The following is a 17,727-nucleotide window of genomic DNA, read 5'->3' on the forward strand; positions in this document are numbered from 1 at the left end:
TTTGAAAAAATAGGACTATATTTTTTAATAATTCTACACTAACCTGCCATTTTCACTGGTTTCAGAACACACCACGATGGATATAACTCCTGAGATCCAACAGCTAATGGCAGAACATTGCTTTGCGACTTACCTAGGATGACTTGACAACTGAGTGCAGGCATTTCACTAACGTTGGATGTGTCAATGTCACATTTGCATAGGCCATACTATTTGAATTCATGATTGGTTGACTGCTAAATTAAAATCTTAAACAGAACGATAAAATAACGTTATTAATGGTAATTGTAATTTTAAATAAGTTTTAGAATGAACCTTTTTTTCTGTTCAAAACAATTAAACTTGATTTTGTTTTCGATTTTATGTTCCTGTTAGTGTTAAAATTTTGTTTACGGTTTTTGTTTTCATTCCTTGAACCGATTCAGAGCCCTGAATCCAGTATTACAATAATTCACCCTTAGATTGTGCAGAAAGCTGGATTTTCTCCTGCAAATCTCAACTTTACGCTCTTATTCATAGGCAATATAGTTTCGCAAGGGGGAACCACAAGGCATTGTTGGAGCAGACAGCAGATGCCATGCAGACGGGCCTAATGACAACAGTCAGAGAAAATGCCTTGAGCAAGATGTGAATCTCTGAATTTCCATCCATGGTGCAGCATAGATACAACTGAGCCACCCACCCATCCAAGTCTTCGTTGTTCACCATCATTGAGAAGATACAGTATATGAACCAAAGCTGGGGAATAAAGGCTGAGGCTGTGTAATTAAATATGAATTGGGAGCCACACTGGATCTAAATTGATTAAGTGATTTTAGTCAACTGTGAGGGTGAATCAGCGTTGATTGTTGAAGTAATTAAATTGGAATATTAATGGGATTTGCAGCAACCCATTTTTAGTTCCATAGTATTTCAGGCATGATTTCAGACTGTCCTCCAAATATGCCATATTATTTTGTGGTAATCTGCCAAATATCAGGCTAATGTCAGCCTTGAAATGATATTGTGCTTTGCGGCATTTAACACAAACATGCCTCCGGTGGCATTTTTCATATTTCAAGAGCTGTGAAAGAACCACTATTTCTGTGAACCGTTTAAAAGCAGAACCGAGTTGTCAGACAACAAAATGTCAGAAGCTGTTTTCTTCTCCCTTTTAATCGCTAAACCATTTTCACTACTGTGTTTGTACCTAGATCAGCAGATCATTTTAAAGAGCAACAAAGAAGCCCTAAGCCATCAACAGAAGAAGAAAGACAGGGTAATATAAACCGATCTGCTTGACAAGCTTTCAGCAGATCTGCTTTAAACCACAAACTACATACTGCCAGGTACATTATCTAGCCTGCAGACAAAAGCTATGTCTCAAACTTGATGAGCGCTGCCTACCTAAACAACATTAAATACACTTATGATACCCAGGAATATGGGTTCATTTGAGATTGCAAGCACCTTGATAAGAGTGAAGAGAGGAGGAACCTAAAAAGAGCTGTCAAGTAGAAGGAGTTAGGCTAACTTTGACAGTTAGCCCCTGCTGGTAGATTCTGTAATTACACCATTCTGAGGACATTCTGAGGAGCATCTTTCTCCATTGATGGACATTATGTATTCTGACTAAATAAATGTATAATCACTCTGGGTGCTTCACAAACGGAAGGCTGCATCCTAGTGAGGCTGTCCTTCCTAGTCCAGTCCCTGGAAGGCTTGTAGAAGGTCTAGAAAGTGCGCATGGCTGCGTCATAAATGTTTTCGTCCCTGTGGTCACAATGCGAAAATATTATTAAAATTATAATTTTAAAAATAGCCAAGGCCTACTTTATATTAAAAACCTTTATATTAACTGTCTTTCTAATAATGCAGTACAGGTCATGACAACCATCTGTGGTCTCCCATTGGTTTACATTATGCACAGTTTAGCATTATGTCATTAATTTACAACACAACAAAAGAAAACATAATGGCTTTATCTCCAAAATATATATACATATTTTTTTGTTTTGTTTTGCATTACATAGTGAAATTGGACAAGCTCAGTGCCGATTCATTTTCTGCTATCCTTTTTGTGAATTATAATGTGTGCAAAGAATTGTGGGTAATTATAGGACACGAAGGATACACTTGATGCATCCTTTAAAAGGATCCTTCGAATTGAGGCGTCATTTGACAGAGTTTGATGACGTGGCAGCCGAGATATGCAGCCTTAAGGCAGGAACACACCAAGCCGACGCCGACAAACTAGTGGCGATGAAAGCAGACCTTTCCGTACCAGCAGGTGGCAGTAGCTGAACAGCCAATCAGAATGATCAGATGGCCCGATGGACCGACGAGCTCTGACGCTGATTCAACATGTCGAATCGGCCGAAAAAAAGCCGACGAGGACCAACTTCAGCCGACGGTGCGAAACACACTGAGAAAACTTAGTCAGCCGACAAAAAACAAAAACTGTCCGACGGCCGACCGTCGGCTTGGTGTGTTCCTGCCTTTAGGACGCAACCTTCTGATTGAGAAGCACCCATAGTCATTTACTGTGTAGGTAGCTAACTAAGGTTTTAAGGCTGGGATACACTGCACGATTTTAGCAATCCTATAAGATCATAATAAATCACAATGTACGACATGGATCTATTAAATTTGGGCACGACATGTATGTAGACTGTACGATGATGACACCTGTTGACTCGTAGGCTACGATGCTAGTTTTTATGTGTAACCCCTCTACCCAGGTCCTACTCACCCCGCTCTGCGCGGGCCTCAAACCTGGGTCTCCGGCATGGGTGTCGGATGCTCTAACAAGGAGGCTAGAGGCTGCAACCTCTAGTGTCACTCACTAGAGTATCTCTTGAGATCAGAGGAGTGAGGTTTACTCGCACAGCGACTACTAGCCTCCGTTACATATAGAAGAATAAAACATCATCAGCATGCGCTAGTGGTAAACAAAAAGGCCATGTTGAATCACACTTTGGCAGTGTTGTAGTTTTTATGTGTGCTGAAAATGAAAAAAGAAGTGGCGAAAGAAGAAAAGAAAAGAGCTTGAGGTAAGAAGTTTTAAGTTTTAGCGCTATGTCGCGTTGATTTCTTGTCGCATTTTTATTGGCTAGTCAGTAGACATAGGTCATAGCAACAAACACACTGTGCGTTGATCATGCTGAATTTCTGACACTGTCAGAAAACTATTGTAGGCTATCTTTGGTCGCAAGACCAGGAAAACGGCCAACTTTGAACCTCTCTCACTGTACAACATAGGACCACCGATTAAAAGCCACGATCACAGAAATCGCCACGATTGTTTCATGATGTTAATCTTTCGTCTGGGACAGCCAAAAATTGTGCACTGTATCCCAGGCTTTAGACACAGACAAAAGAAGACACTGTCAGTCTTTCATTCATCAACGTTTGCTGCTGTGTCATGAATAATACTCTACTGTTCCTCTCAGCAAAGACATGATAAATAAGATAAATGTATGTTCTGAATCAGGAGTGCTCAATCTTCCTCCTGGATGTCTCCCACACATCTGCAATGGCTAATTATTGGCTTCTCTTGCTGGCTTAATTTGCAGCAGGTGTATTAGAGTAGGGTTGGACCTAAACCAGGTACATGGATCTCTGTGTAGACTGGTAGATCTCCAGGAGTAGAACTAAGAAAAAAGGTTTTACAGTCTGATAAGAAGTTGTAAAATAAATAATAGCAGTGGTTCTATTGTAGTCTAGATGTTATGCTTTTTTTGTTGTTGTTGTTTTTTTCAGACATGTTTATTGAAATATCTAACTTTTTAATGATTCCCAAAGTCTTCATAATCAAGTTAAGGTGTGCCTGGGTTGGAATTAAACTCCATGAGCAAGACTGAGCAGCCCTGCTATAATGTAACATCAAAAACTCATCATACTGCAGCCATCTCAAGACCCATGCAGGGAAAATGGTTCTAAGTAAGAGGACAAGAAGAGGATTATTTACTACAAAGAGCCATTGAGAGGAGGTCAGAAAAGGATTGACTTTTTCCATCTCACTCCTGCAGATTTTAACTTTAGTGTGTGCAACCACTCTTAGTAATTATTTTCCTCTTGCCTGCTCTTAGATTAGAAATAGCAAGAGGTCTTGAATGCCACATAATGTTTATAATTTTTCCTTTATTGGTTTTTTATTTTGTATTTTTGTGTTTTTAATTTTGTAATATCTTCTTTTTTATGCTGCATTGTTCTTATATGCTCTCTTTTAAAGAGAGATGACTTGCTGACATTGCATGATTATTAAAAAAAGTTTGTTTTCCCAACCGACTTACGAACTGTTTCAATAGATCTTGATTGCCTCATACATTTTGTCTCATTTCTTTAACCTTAATTGTTTTCATTTTTATATTTCACTTTGTATTAATTTTTTTCATTCGACGTTCTGTTTGATACGCTTGTAATTGTAAACTAACATAGGCTACTCATATCGTCATTTAAAAAAGGACATTTTTTACTCGTTGAAACGAACAGACAGGAAGGAAATGAGAACTATGTTTTATGTGTTTTCAAAGATCGGTTTGCCTCAATCTGTGCAGCAGCTGACTGATGTTTTTTTGGTGAATAACCACAGAGAGGCGCCATAGCTCTTCCTCTGCACACTGGGTTCATCTCTAGAGTTGTAAGGGGGTTTAATAGTTTGTCGTGACGTCAGCGAGCAGATCTGGGGTCTGTGCTGCGCGTCTCTGGTTGAAACTCAGTGGCGCAGCAGCAGGATATTTACAACACTCTACTACACTCACTGACTGTATTTCACCTGCCTTTACCTGCTGGACTAAACGCTGCCATGAACCTGTCTGCTGTTCTGCTGTTTCTCATCGCCAGGGTCTGTGCGGAAAGTCTGGAGGGGCCAACAGGTAAGACACGAATGTTTCAGAGACTTTGATTTCATAGAACCATAGAGTCCAAATCAGTATACTCACACACACTCTGTCCTGGGAATTACAGAACAATCAAATCAGACTTCGGAAGCTCTTAAATCTCTTGTGCATGAGCTGGAAAGTTTAAGTTCCTTAGACGTTTAGTAGAATATGTTTGTATAAAGAAATGAGATATATCAGAGTTTTGATAAGTGTTGAGTTTTTATAGGTCTTATTTTTATTTATTTTTCCCAATAATGGTTTGAAATGGGAGTGTATTTATATGGAGCTTATGAACATTAATCTTTCTGATCATGATTCAGTTCTGAGATTCATGTGAAGACTAATATTAAATTATGACAGACGATTTTAGTTTTCTGAATGTGCATGGGTAAATGTTTCAATTGGCGTTATAAGTTCAAAATAACTTAAATGTGAACTTGGCAGTGTGAATATGAAGCTATATTTCATAAATGCTTAATCCATCTGTAAGGATTTACTTGCTTTTACTTATTAAAAAAAAGAAAAGTTCACCTGAATGTAAATTCTGTTTAAGCTATTCACCCTCATGTTGTTCCAAATCCATATGACTTTCTTTCTTCTGTGGAACGATAAAGAAGATGTCGGGTAGATTTGAGAGTCTCAGACACTATTCATTTCCATTGTATAGAAAAAAATGCAAAGAAAGTAAATGGTGACTGAGACTGTCAGCAGCCTAACAATTCTCTTTGTTTTCCATGGAAAAGAAAGAAAGAAGGCTTGGAACAACATGAGGATGAGAAAATGACAGAATATTCATTTTTGAGTGAACTATTTGTTAAAGAAATTCAATGTTCACTAATGAACTAACAACAACAAAAAACTATATACGTAATAATAAGAAAATGAGAAACATATAGTGTGTCATTTAATAAATATAAATCAATCTTATTATTGTTGTAATTATTTTGTGGCATTAAGTTGATGATCCATCCACTAATTACTGTAAGACAAATCTGTTTATTCATTCATGAAGTCATGGCTGTTCAAGATTAAATCTAGTATTTCATTTTGGTTCAGACTCTGTGAGTAACGGAATATGAAGAGGTATGCCCTGAGGATCAGCTTCTGTCAGAGTCCTGTACATTGCCTCAGTATTTACATTTTTCTGCTTGTTTAAAGTCTCTTGCTTTCACTTTCATGACATCAAATATGATCGCTGTAGCTGTTCTTGCTTTGCTTGTCAGGTTGTGTTGTGATTTGTGGAGGTATTTTTGAGCTCCTGGATCAGTTTCAACTCTGAACATATCAAATAAATGTGTGAAGACTGTTAAACTGCAAAAATCCTTCCTTCTATCCATCCATCCATCCATCCATCCATCCATCCAACCACTTGTCCTAGGGTCATGGGGATGCTAGGGCCATAGTTAATGAATAAACAAATTTCATTGGACGAATTTAACTCCGAAATGATCTGAGCCTTACAAATGATTTTCGTAGGTGTAACCTTATGTACTGATTTAATCATTGTATTGACTTGGGGAAAAATGAATTTAAATGTTAAATGTTAAAAGCACATTTTAGCATGGCAAAACATTTTTTTTTTTCTTTTTTGTGCATACCATGCAGTTTTTTGTTTTGTTTACTATTAACATAATTCCGTTCTGTCTATTCTGTGGCATTTATATTTTGTCAGAGCACACGTTGGCCTGTTTACTGACGGATTTCGGGGAGCTTACTGCATGTATTGCGATGTTAAAGTCGATTTTTCTGTGTCTTTGAAGCATCCTTCATACTGTCAGATTACAGCATCACACAGTGGGGTGTGTGGGAGGTAATGAGACCTGAGTGCAAGTTCACTTCACTGACACTCTGACAGCGTGTGTGTATGTGTGTGTGTGTGTGTGTGGCTGCGATTGGGGGCGAGAAAGGTTAGAGAGGGTCTCTCACTGCAGTAATCCAAATGAAAGTGAGTGGGCATTTCAGAAAATGTGTTCAAGGACACAGAGGGGTTGCACACCAGGCACTGCCAGGTTTTAAAGGAATAGTTCATGCCAAAATTACAATTCTGTGTTGTAATTAAACCTGTATGCTGTTATTTTTTCAGCATTTTATTTATACAGTGACAAGTTCATAGTTACCATGGCTGTCAAAATACAGAAAAAGTAGTCATTATGACTTTTTATTTCAAGTCCTCTGAAGCCACACAGTTTAATTCATTATTCAATGATAATTTTTCACTTTGTTGTAGCTCTGAAATCTCATCCTTCGTTCAGCATATTTAAAGACACCTGCATTCTCGCATCAGTTTTCCATGGGGCTTTGGTCATGGTGACATCAAAACTGGCAAGGCCTGTCAGCGTGCACCTTTTAAAATTGGACGTGAATGAGATTTCAGGGAATGGAACAAGTTAATCATGACAGAATTTTCCTTTAAAAGCCGAACGCACTGAGTTCTTCCCTACTAAGCGAATACAGTTTGGAGACAGTTTGCTTACTCGCATATCTGCTTTGAATTACACTCGTGATGTAGTACCACCTATTGCTCTTTTTCACTGTCTTTTTGACATTTACAGTTGAAAAACACCCAATATGCCTTTACTATATAGCAAACGAGTGAAATAGTTCTCTGCCGTATGCTGTTGTGCTTTGGCCGCTTTTAAAGGAAATGCTTTCAGCTTTGCTTGTGATAAACACTCCTGTGTCATTAAACTGCCATCTAAAGAATAAGGCATAGCAATAAAAGAGAGGCTTTTCCTGAATGAATAGATATGTGTCATAATAATAATAATAATAATAATAATAATAATGTGTCATATATGTATTCATTACCTGGCTGATTCTGTGGAATACTTGAATGTGATTGGTCAGTGGTGACATTTGCAGTCAAATATTACCATAATGAACACTGAACTGTATAACTGACTGATGACCCAGGCATGGCTTTGCTAGTTTTATGTTTCTCATTTTACTTTACTCTCTTTTCCTCCAACATAAAACAATTTACCCTCAAATCAATGTTTCACATCATTTATTTTGTACGTTAACATTTCCCAATGCAATTCTAACAATCTATTTATCCACTTTTCTTACACTTCCACTGCCATTGGTTGAATAAACAGATACAATAACAGATACCAAACTCACGCTATTTGTTGAGTCAAGCTTGTTGGGATATCGAAGTGTTTTTCAGGGGAAACAATATGCAGATATGTCTCTGCACATTTAGCTGGGGTAGGAGAGTGTATTTTAACATCAAAAAATAACACAAGTTAGCTTTAAGTCCAGGGAACCTACAAAATCCGGTTTAGCCACAACCATCTGATATACTTTTTGCATGACACTGAGATGTATTCAAAGCACCAGGAGACGTTCGATATAAAGGGATAGAGAGATGGGTAGAAAACTACAGAAGAATGAATTGCACTAGAGCAGTGTCCTGAACCCCCCAGCTACCCACCAGAGTCAGCAGAAAAGAGCAAGAGTAGGTGGTTGATATTATGAAGGAGGGCAGCAGAGGGCAATCGCTGGACTATTCATTCTCTCAAACGCTTTCACTCAGTACAGCAGCCTATCTGTCTTTGAGGCTTTGAAGACATCGCACTCATGCTGCATACAACTGACCGTGCTGAAATTGAATCTTTGTTCAGAGTTTGTTTTTAATATTTTGGAATATCTACATCAGATGGCATAATTATAGCAAGCAAGTAAAACTTATGATGAAACTTTATATAATTAACTTGCAATGAAAGTGCTATACTGTATATGTGACCCTGGACCACAAAACCAGTCATAAGGGTCAATTTTTTGAAATTGAGATTTATACATCATCTGAAAGCTAAATAAATATTTGGCCGAGATACAACTCTTTGAAAATCTGGAATCTGAGGGTGCAAAAAAATCAAAATATTGAGAAAATCGCCTTTAAAGTTGTCCAAATGAAGTCCTTAGCAATGCATATCCACTCACAAAAATACATTTTTGATATATTTACAGTAGAAAATTTACAAAATATCTTCATGGAACATGATCATTATATCGTAATGATTTTTGGCATAAAAGAAAAAAATCGATAATTTTGACCCATACAATGTTTTGTTGGCTATTGCTACAAATATACCCGTGCTACTTATGACTGATTTTGTGGTCCAGGGTCACATATACTGTAAAAAATCAAATTGTGAAAACTTCAGCAGATTTTTGAGTTTTCTCAACTTGTTTTTGTAGATTTTTTAGTTTTCTCAACTTTTTGTTGTATAAACTGAATACAAGTTGAGAAAACTCAATCTGCTGAAGTTTGTTTTCTTAAACTTTTAAGTTTTCTCAGGTTTTTTTTTTTTTTTTTTTTAGAAAAAAGAAAATAATACTTATATCCAGTAAGGAAACATTAAAAAAGTCCCAGTAAAAACATTTTTAATGCTGTTTTAACTATTCATCAAAGAATGTATGTGTGTGTGTGTATATATATATATATATATATATATATAGATATATATATATATATATATATATATATAGATAGATAGATAGATAGATAGATAGATAGAGAGAGATATAGATTTATACTGTAGGGGCGTTTAAGGGAAGCAGTGCCTCCTCAAAAAATTGGATTAGGAAATAATCCATATTACAAAAATAAAACAATGCAAATGTTACAAAATGTGACATTAAAAAAGTGTATAAATCACTCGTTTTTCTAAAGTAAGACTGTCCAACAGCGACACCCACTGGTAAAGTTATAGTGGGAGTCCGTGTCTCTCTTGCCTCCCCTGAGCCCACTGAGTTTATCTGAACCCCTAAAGCATGCTGTGGGTCTGATGGGGTAATTGAGAATGAATGGGGGTAGGTCACATGAGAGGAGGCAATAGATGTGTTCGACTTGAAGCAGTGCTGCGCAGACCGATTGGTGTGTGTCATCAAAGTATCGGGAAGGCGATTAGAGAGTAGATAGCTCCGTATGCTTTTGAATCACTCTTGTGGTACTTTGATGTCACACACCGATCGGCCTGTGCAGCGCTGCTTCAAGTCAATCACACCTAAAGCCTCCATCCTGCTATAATTGAATTTGATTGGTTATAATTAGATATGATTGGTTCGTGAGATAAACCCTGACTCGTTTTCATGCATGTTCCACGCTCATGAATGAGCATGCTGTGACAATGCTGCTGTGTTTGCATGTGGGAGACTTGTCTTGTCATAACGTGTTGCTTCACGCTCATTTTTTTGCTGCTGTGCAGAATGCGCACTGATCATCTCCACTTGTGCAGGCTGTGCGTCACCTTCCTGTCCTGCATCTGAATAGACAGCCCTGAGAGATCTCACACCACTGCATCCCTGTGCTGTGCTCACCTGCAAGGCATCATGGGATAGCACGCAGGGCCTGTCAGCTCTCACATCCAGGTGCTGTCAGTACATTGTTGCTTTTGCTGCTCCCAGAAGCCATTACAGAACAGATGGTGTTTTGCCTGCAGGGTTTGCCCACTCTGTCAGATCCCGTCACCCGGTGTTTAGGTGCCCACCCGCCCCTCAGCCACATACCTTCCTCACAACTACATCACCAGGGCAACACTTTTCTATGTAAAGGGAGCCTTTAATATCTCAAATTTTATTTTCTCTTAGCATACAGATGTTAGGAATAGAGGCATCAACAGATGAGGATTAAAGAATAAAAGACTGACTGTTAGTTCTCAAAATGGGATAATTAACACTAAGATGTGAAAACAGTGATGAAATATGTATTTCATGAAACTGCAAATCATGCAGATGGTTAAAGAGGGTTTTTTTTTTTTTTTCCATCATACTTATAATTTTTGCTTGACAATGAAAAGTAGGGCCCTGAAGTAGGGCTACTGGATTTGAGCCTGTAAGTGACCACCTATAAACCACTCAGAACACCTTAGCAACCAAATAGCATGCCCTGGAAACTTCCCAGAACAACCACATGCTCATAACCACTCAAATTACCATGGCAACTACCTGCAACCACCAACCACACCCTAAAACCACATAGTAACATGTTAAAAATAATCAAAACACCTTAGCAACTGCATGGCATGGCCTAGCAAACACCCAGAACACACTAACAACCACATAGCAAAGTGCTTAAACACTCAAAACACCTTAGCAACTACATTGCAGTATGCTAGCAACCACCCACAACACCCTAGCACAAACTGCACCAACGTGTGTAACCACTCAAAACACCTTAGCAAATGCATAGCAGTGCCCCAGAAAACACATAGAACACCATAGCAACCACATAACAATCTAATTATAACCACTAAAAAAAATTTAACAGCTACTTGTAACCTTGCACCAACAACACCCTAAAAATGGTAACATGCTAAAAACATTCAGAATACCTTAGCAACTGCATGATATGACCTGGCAACCACCAAGAACACCCTAACATCCAAATAGCAATGTGCTAAAACACTCAAAACACATTAGCAACCGCATAACAATATAAAAAAAATCACTCAAGACACCTTAGCAAACAACTAGAAGTTCTTTGGCAACCAATGAGAATACCATACAGGCCACATAGCTACAGATCACCTCAGCAACTGCATAGCAGTGCACTACCAACCAACTAGAACACCCTAGCAACCACATAGCAATGTGTTCATAACAACTCATAATAGCTTAGCAACTACCTGCAACCACAAACAACATTGTAAAACTCAATAGTTATATTCTAAAAACACTCAAATCATCTTAGCAACCACATGACATTCCCTGGCAACCACCCAGAACACCCTAACAACCATACAGCAACATGCTAAACACTTAAATCTAGCAACCACCCAGAACATCTTAGAAATGACATACTGCAGCAACATGCTAAAACATAAAAAAACACCTTCACATCTGCATAACAATGCCCTAGCAACCACCCACAACACCCTAGCAACCACATAGCTCATAAACACTTAAAATACCTTAGCAGCTATTTACAACCAGCAGCAACACCTTCAAAAAACACATAGTAACATGTTAAAATACAAAAAAATAAACCTTAGCAACCACATGGGAATGAGCAATAAACACCTTAGCAAACACCTAGTAACGCCTTGGCAACCATTGAGAATATAGTAAAAGCATGGCCATATGCAGGGTTTTAGAAAAACCGAGGTCCAAAATCAAAATGAAATGACTGCCATAACCTCAACTTATAAACACACTTGTCAAAGCCATATTTTTTTTTCTCAGCAATTTGACATTGACAAGCGCTGTTAGACTAATCAACTGATCAGCTTGAAAGCACCAATGTACAGTTATTATTAAGCATTTATTTCACAAATTTTATTATACCTCAGAAAAAAATACAGAGGGCCGATCACCTTACCAACCGCATAGCAACACCATGTTGAGTTTGTTTTATGGGGACTTTTTATAGGCATAATGATTTTTATACTGTACAAACTGTATATTCTATCCCCTAACTCTACTCCTAAACTTACATTTAACAAAAAAAAAAAAAATAATAATTAGAACAGATTTATAAGCTGTTTTCCTTATGGGGACCAAAAAATGTCCCTTACAAGGACAAAGATTTCTGGTATTGCCATCCTTGTGGGGACATTTTGTTCCCATAACGTAGAGCATACCTGAACCGCACACACACACACACACACCCACCCACCCTCATTTTGCTGGCAAATTGGCTGAACCCCAGCTGCCACCGTGGCAACATAGAAAGTATGAGAGTTAGAGAGTGCTAGGACTCCTGAACTGCAGGAGACGCTGGCACCCTCAGTGCCCCCTTACACTCATTCCTAAAACACACACACACACACAAACACACACTTGAAAAAACACAAAACTCACCTTGTTATGTCCTTCAGAGATGCTGATGGTTCTTCCTAGTTTGGCATGCACCGCTTTACTGCACAGCTGTCCAAACAATTGTCTAACAAACTAAGGGAGCAGTCCATACTAAAATGTAAATTGTGCCATCATTTACTCTCTGTCATGCCACATATTTATTGGCGAGATGTGAGACCAGTGATGTGTGATATCATTGTCATCAAACCTGGCACAATGCACCTCAACACAAGATTAAATATGTGTAATCACAAATGAGATTTGAGATGGGAGATAGGAAGCAGTGAATAATTTTAATTGCACTATATTGCAGGGTTATTATAGTTAAAGTGCCGCTATTATGCTTTTTCGAATATTACCTTTCATGTAGTGTGTAATATAGCTGTTTGTGAATGTAAAATGCCTGCAAAGTTTCAAAGATCAAAATGCATGACAAATTGAGTTATTGTCTCCCAAAAGAAATAACCGATTCCAAACTGCCTGAAATGAGTCGTCAGTAATTTCAGTCTTCCTACCATAGAAGACCTCTAAAACAAAATTTGTAATTTTTAAAAATGCATAATAGGGGAAATTTAAGTAAAGCTAATACCATAAAAACATGTTTGTTATTTAAAATAAAATATAAAAACTTCAGATAAAAAATAAAATAAAATAGTAATTTGCATTTAGTTTAACTGAATGTTGGGACATTTTTTAAATTTGAATAAAATGACAACTAAAAGACTTTCAAATCACATGAGCCAATATTTTATTCACAATAGAACATAGATAACATAACTAATGTTTAAATGGAGAAATTTTACAAATTTGATGCCTGCTACAGGTCTCAAAATATTTGGGATGGGGGCATGTTTACCATGGTGTAGCATCTCCTCTTCTTTTCAAAACAGTGTGAAGACGTCTGGGCATCGAGGTTATGAGTTTGAAGACTTCGTGGTCGTCTTTGTTGTATTTTTCTTTATAGGTGAAAGATCTGGACTGCAGACAGGCCAATTCAGCACCCGGACTCTTCTACAATGAATCAATGCTGTTGTAATAGCTGCAGTATGTGGTTTTGCATTGTCCTGCTGAAACACCTGCTGAAGGCCTTCCCTAAAATAGACGTCATCTGGAGGGGAGCATATGTTGCTATAAAACCTTTATATACCTTTCAGCATTCATAGTGCCTTCCAAAACATGCAAGCTGCCCATACCATATGCACTTATGCACCCCCATACCATCAGAGATGCTGCCTTTTGAACTGAATGCTGATAACACGCTTGACACGGCGTCCGTGATTTCCAACAAGAATGTCAAATTTGGACTCGTCTGACTATAGAACACTTTTCCACTTTGAAACAGTCCATTTTAAATGAGCCTTGGCCCACAGGACACAACGGCGCTTCTGGACCATGTTCACATATGGCTTCCTTTTTGCATGATAGAGCTTTAGTTGGCATCTGCAGATGGCACGGTGGATTGTGTTTACCGACAGTGGTTTCTGGAAGTATTCCTGGGCCCATTTAGTAATGTCATTGACACAATCATGCCCGATGAGTGATGCAGTGTTGCCTGAGGGCCCGAAGACCACAGGCATCCAATAAAGGTCTTCGGCCTTGTCCCTTATGCACAGAGATTTCTCCAGTTTCTCTGAATCTTTTGATGATGTTATGCACTGTAGATGATGAGATTTGCAAAGCCTTTGCAATTTGACGTTGAAGAACATTGTTTTTAAAATTTTTACGCACTCTTTCACAGCTCTGCCCATCTTTACTTCTGAGACTCTGCCTCTCTAAGACATCCCTTTTATAGCTAATTATGTTACAGATCTGATATCAGTTAACTTAATTAGTTGCTAGATGTTCTCCCAGCTGAATCTTTTCAAAATTTCTTTCCTTTTCAGCCATTTGTTGCCCCCGTGCCAACTTTTTTGAGACCTGTAGCAGTCATCAAATTTGAAATTAGCTCATTTAGTGGATAAAATTTCTCAGTTTAAACATGTGTTATGTTATCTATGTTCTATTGTGAATAAAATATTGGCTCATGTGATTTGAAGGTCTTTTAGTTTTCATTGTATTCAAATTTAAAAAAATCCCAACATTTCCGGGTTGTATACTAAAATAACTAAAGCTTAATCTGAAATATAAACTTTATAGATATTAAATAAAAAAATAAAAATAAAATAAAATAATAATAATAATAATAAAAATTGCAAAAACACAACATAATTACTTTAAACATAACATGAAACTGGAAATTAGAAAAATACAAACAACTATAATAGTATCACAATTATCACTATATATTTTTCATTTTTGTAGCTATTGTCATTTGCAATGATTTTATAGAAAGACATTTCGACATGCAGCAGCAAATTGTTTTGTTATTTCATTTGAACGTGAAGAAACATTATTTTGAAATATACTATAATAATGCACCTTTTGAACATTTTGAGAAAACCAACCACTTTTATCTGTGTATGGACACCACATCATTTGAAGCATTGGTATTATTTACTCACACGCCTGCACCTTGGCATGAAGTCAGAGGGGAAGGTGACTTTGTCAAGTGTGTCAGCATACTGTAACACCTGGGATAACAGCTGTTTCTTTTTCCCACTGGTGACCCCTCCAGCGGACAGTGAAGTGGGCACCATCACCCACTGAAGAGAGATCTATTCAAGGGCATGTAGAGATCAGGCCCAGATGGAATCTGCACATTGATTTGAAAGCAAAATCTCATAGATTTCAACATGATGTTAAACAGAGCTGAGAGTACCACACTCTAACTGGCTGCTGAAATCATCATCAAATGAAATTTAATAAACAAACACATAAAAGACTATGTGGATATGTGGAATTTTATGAATGATGGGCTTTCTCTGCAGAATTCTGAAAAGCTTTCTGCAAACATAGATTCTTCCACAAAATCAACCCATCATGTTAGTTGTGTCTTGGCCATGCTATCATATGAACTTCTAAAAGTCCAGTCCAAGCTTCAGCTTCAAAACAAGCATGCCTCTAACACTCTATAAAGGCTTTAAGTTATACACATAAACTATGGGCATAATGAGAAGATCATAGACTCGTAGACCCCTCCCTCCATGATCCTGTGACCTCACACCCCTCCTCTTCATGTCTGGAGCTTTTGTTGAGGATGTAGTCAGTGCGTCACAGATGTTGTTATGACTGGAGACACTTTGAGTGAAACTAGGACAGTAACAATGTCAGATATGACCTCATTCAATCAAATCACCACTTAAGCATCAACGTACAATTATATTATTAATAATAATGTATATATTACATTAAAATACATTATAATGATAACTAGAAAAGGAAAGTGTGTCAAAGCAAACTTTGAAAGTTGGCTTGACAAAGCTTATATTAAAGGGGTCCTATTGTGCCCTTTTATGAAGTCTTGATTTTGTTTTTGGTGTGTACTAGAGTAGGCTGTCATGCTTGACTGTTCAAAAATGCATTATTTTTCACGTGTTTTACATTATTGCAGCAGCTCTCTTCCCATTCTCTATCAAACACATTGTTTAGTTCCTGTTGTGATGAAGCCCCTCCTTCCAAAATATGAAATGTGCTCTGATTGGTTAGCTGGCCTAGTATGTTGTGATTGGCGAACCTGCTTAGAGTGTGTTACGGAAATGTCAATTTTGCCATACCAGTTCAATTTTGCCATACCAGTTCAAGCTCAATTCAGTTAATTTGCCATACCAGTTCAAGCCCAATTCAGACCCTGAGAATTTTTACGTACAAGAGGATTGTGCAGAACTTTTGCAAGCATGGATTTTACAGGACGTTTCAGAGTGGTAAGTTCCTAAAGATCAAGAGCTTAACCAAAAGCCCGTAGTTAAACACTTTCTCAACACTGTAATGTTACCTAGCAGGCTAGCAGAGCCACAAATAATAAAAAATAGTTACATTTTGTGATCCATAAACAGCTGATTGTCCCGACAAGTGCTTTGTCCTTCAGGAGAAGCTTCTGGAAGCTGTCCTTCGTAAAATGTGCAGCACACAGATAAACGTTCAGGTTGTAATGTTCACAGTGTTAAAAATAAATTGTAACCACTGTTTTTAAGTTCGTCCATCTTAGGAAGGCCAAACAAAGGGGTTTTAGAACTAAAAACAGCATCTCTTCGACATGGCAACAACACGCTACTTAAAGCAGGTCTTGTTCTTCGTCTTCTCTAGCGCAGCTCAACCTGGCCTCATTATTTAAATGAGTAACATTGTGAGTTCACAAGATCCTGAAAAAATGTGTTGTAGTCCAAACAAGCCGTTTGTTGTAGTTCTTGAAATGTGGATCATGTTAAATAAAATATCTCCCTTTGGAGTGGACTTTTAGCTTTGTAATCTTACAAATCAGTTTGCTTAAACTAATCTCAGACTTACTTACCTGGAACTGAGCCAGCTTCATGCAACAGGTATCATATTATCTGATATTTTAAGAGACTTACCTTGACACTCACTTGTAAGGCTTTACAGGGTCTCTTATGATGTCATTGCCTACTACCCAAACCCCCATCCCCACAAGTAAAATTCATTTATTTTACTTTTTATCCCATAAATATATATGTAAAAAATTACGTTTCATTCAAAAATTAACGACCTGATTATCTTGTAACAGGTGTATGCAAGTCAACATACAGTAGCCAAAATTTGAAGTGGATCAAAAAAGTTCATCAAAGTAAAGTAAGAACTAAGCTGTCCTAAAAAGGTTTTGATCCATTTCAAATGTTGACTACTATATATAAATTGCATTTTAACTGCATTTTTGAATAAATTAATATATCTGAAGAAAATTGAACATATTTATACAATGTCAACGTGCTTAGTCAAGCCCACATAACTTAATTTTTACCACCAAGTAATACCAAATACTATAGAATAACACAAGACGCGTCACTCGTATTATTTTGAATGGGAGAAAGTGCAACTCGCAATATGGCGCACCTCCGAAATGAGACACAAGAGACGCGCATTTAGGACTGCGCATGATCAAGCCAGTTTTTTTGTCATGATTCGAGCATTTAAAATTTATGATACAGTTGTCAGATTTCACTGGTGATTT

General features: G+C 37.6%; 1 protein-coding gene across 7 annotated transcripts in view; it reads left to right on the plus strand.

Annotated features, from left to right (window-relative positions):
- Window positions 1-4,669: 4,669 nt before the first annotated feature.
- Window positions 4,670-17,727, plus strand: part of ptprua (protein tyrosine phosphatase receptor type Ua) — a 317,746-nt gene continuing 304,688 nt past the window's right edge. For all 7 annotated transcript variants that reach the window (XM_051872243.1, XM_051872244.1, XM_051872246.1 and 4 more), the window contains exon 1: window positions 4,670-4,856. In XM_051872243.1, coding sequence (XP_051728203.1) covers window positions 4,787-4,856 — 70 coding nt within the window. In that variant the 5' untranslated portion in view covers window positions 4,670-4,786. The remainder of the gene's footprint in view (window positions 4,857-17,727) is intronic.

Source organism: Ctenopharyngodon idella, chromosome 19, assembly GCF_019924925.1.
Source record: "Ctenopharyngodon idella isolate HZGC_01 chromosome 19, HZGC01, whole genome shotgun sequence".
In the NCBI taxonomy this organism is placed as follows: domain Eukaryota; kingdom Metazoa; phylum Chordata; class Actinopteri; order Cypriniformes; family Xenocyprididae; genus Ctenopharyngodon; species Ctenopharyngodon idella.